Raw genomic sequence first — 1,196 nt, forward strand, 5'->3', positions numbered from 1 at the left:
TGTGATTAATTGAGTGAACGTTTTATAGGAGTGATGGAAGTCCGAAAACTTCACGAACGTTTATATCAAGCACATCCCGCCTTCCTGGACCGAGGAGAAGATCAGAGAGGAGTTTGGTGCCTTTGGAGAGATCACTAGCTTTGCTATGCAGACGGTAAAGTGGCGAAGGTGTGGTATGAGTTGGTGATGGCTCATCATCGCAGGATCCCAAGGGTAGACGATTCGCCTTTGTGAATTTTGCTGAGTTCGAGCAGGCCAGGGCGGCAGTCGAGGATATGGATGGTGAAGATGTTAGGAATGAGGAAGAGAAAGCTGCTGATAAGGCACAGAGGGTGAGGACGGCAATTTTGTGGCGCGTGACGGAATTATTGCTGTATAGCAGGAACGTGAGCGTGAGGAGAGGAGGGTGGCTCGAGAGGCTGTGGGTGATGAAGTTGAATCTGATGACGATGTAGAACCAGAGAGCTATCGTTTGTATGTCGCTCGAGCCCAGTCGAAGGCTGAGCGTGCAGCTGTGCTGAAAGAACAGTTTGCGGCTGGAAAGGGCGCCCAGGGTGGTAGGTTTGGCGGAGTTAATTTATATGTAAAGAATCTTGGGGAAACGGTGGATGATAATGAGCTGAAGAGAATGTTTGAGCCCTTTGGGACGATCACGTCGGTTAAGGTTATGACTGATGATAAGGGTGTGTCCAGGGGGTTCGGCTTTGTGTGCTTCTCAACGCACGAGGAGGCTACTAAGGCGGTCACTGACATGCATTTGAAGTTGATTGGTGGGAAGCCTTTGTATGTGGGAATGCACGAGAAGAGGGAACAACGTTTGGAGAGGCTCCAGCAGAGGTATAGGGCCCCTCCACAGCATGAGATGGGTGGCTTTAATAATGGTCCACCGAGAGGGGGCTATGGTGGTGGTATGGTGGGCCCTGGAGGCTTCGGGGCCGGTCCGGGTGGTGGTTTCAATCAGCCTCATCCTATGTATTATTCTGGTGGAGGAGGGGTGCCAAGAGGAGGTCCACACATGCGTGGTGGTGGCTATAGAGGAGGTATGCCTTCACATGCTGGACCACCTCAGTATGGTGGTGGTGGCCCTAGAGGGTACGGCGGCCCTCAGCAAGGTAGGTCCAACGAGGTCGTACTGTTGCTACTACTCATCTCGCTTGGTGTGTGGTAGGTATGATGCCACCAGGTGGTGGTGGTAT

General features: G+C 52.3%; 1 protein-coding gene across 1 annotated transcript; it reads left to right on the forward strand.

Moving 5' to 3' along the window:
* Positions 1 to 40: 40 nt before the first annotated feature.
* Pmar_PMAR015980 (glycine-rich RNA-binding protein, putative) lies at positions 41 to 1,168 on the forward strand (the record flags this gene model as incomplete). The annotated part of the gene is made up of 3 exons (XM_002768620.1): positions 41 to 154; positions 204 to 332; positions 383 to 1,168. Coding segments are annotated over 3 exons (1,029 nt in total), but the record flags the coding sequence as incomplete, so codon positions are not given.
* Positions 1,169 to 1,196: the final 28 nt, after the last annotated feature.

Source organism: Perkinsus marinus (genome assembly GCF_000006405.1).
Source record: "Perkinsus marinus ATCC 50983 genomic scaffold scf_1104296967764, whole genome shotgun sequence".
NCBI classification, from domain to species: Eukaryota; Perkinsozoa; order Perkinsida; family Perkinsidae; genus Perkinsus; species Perkinsus marinus.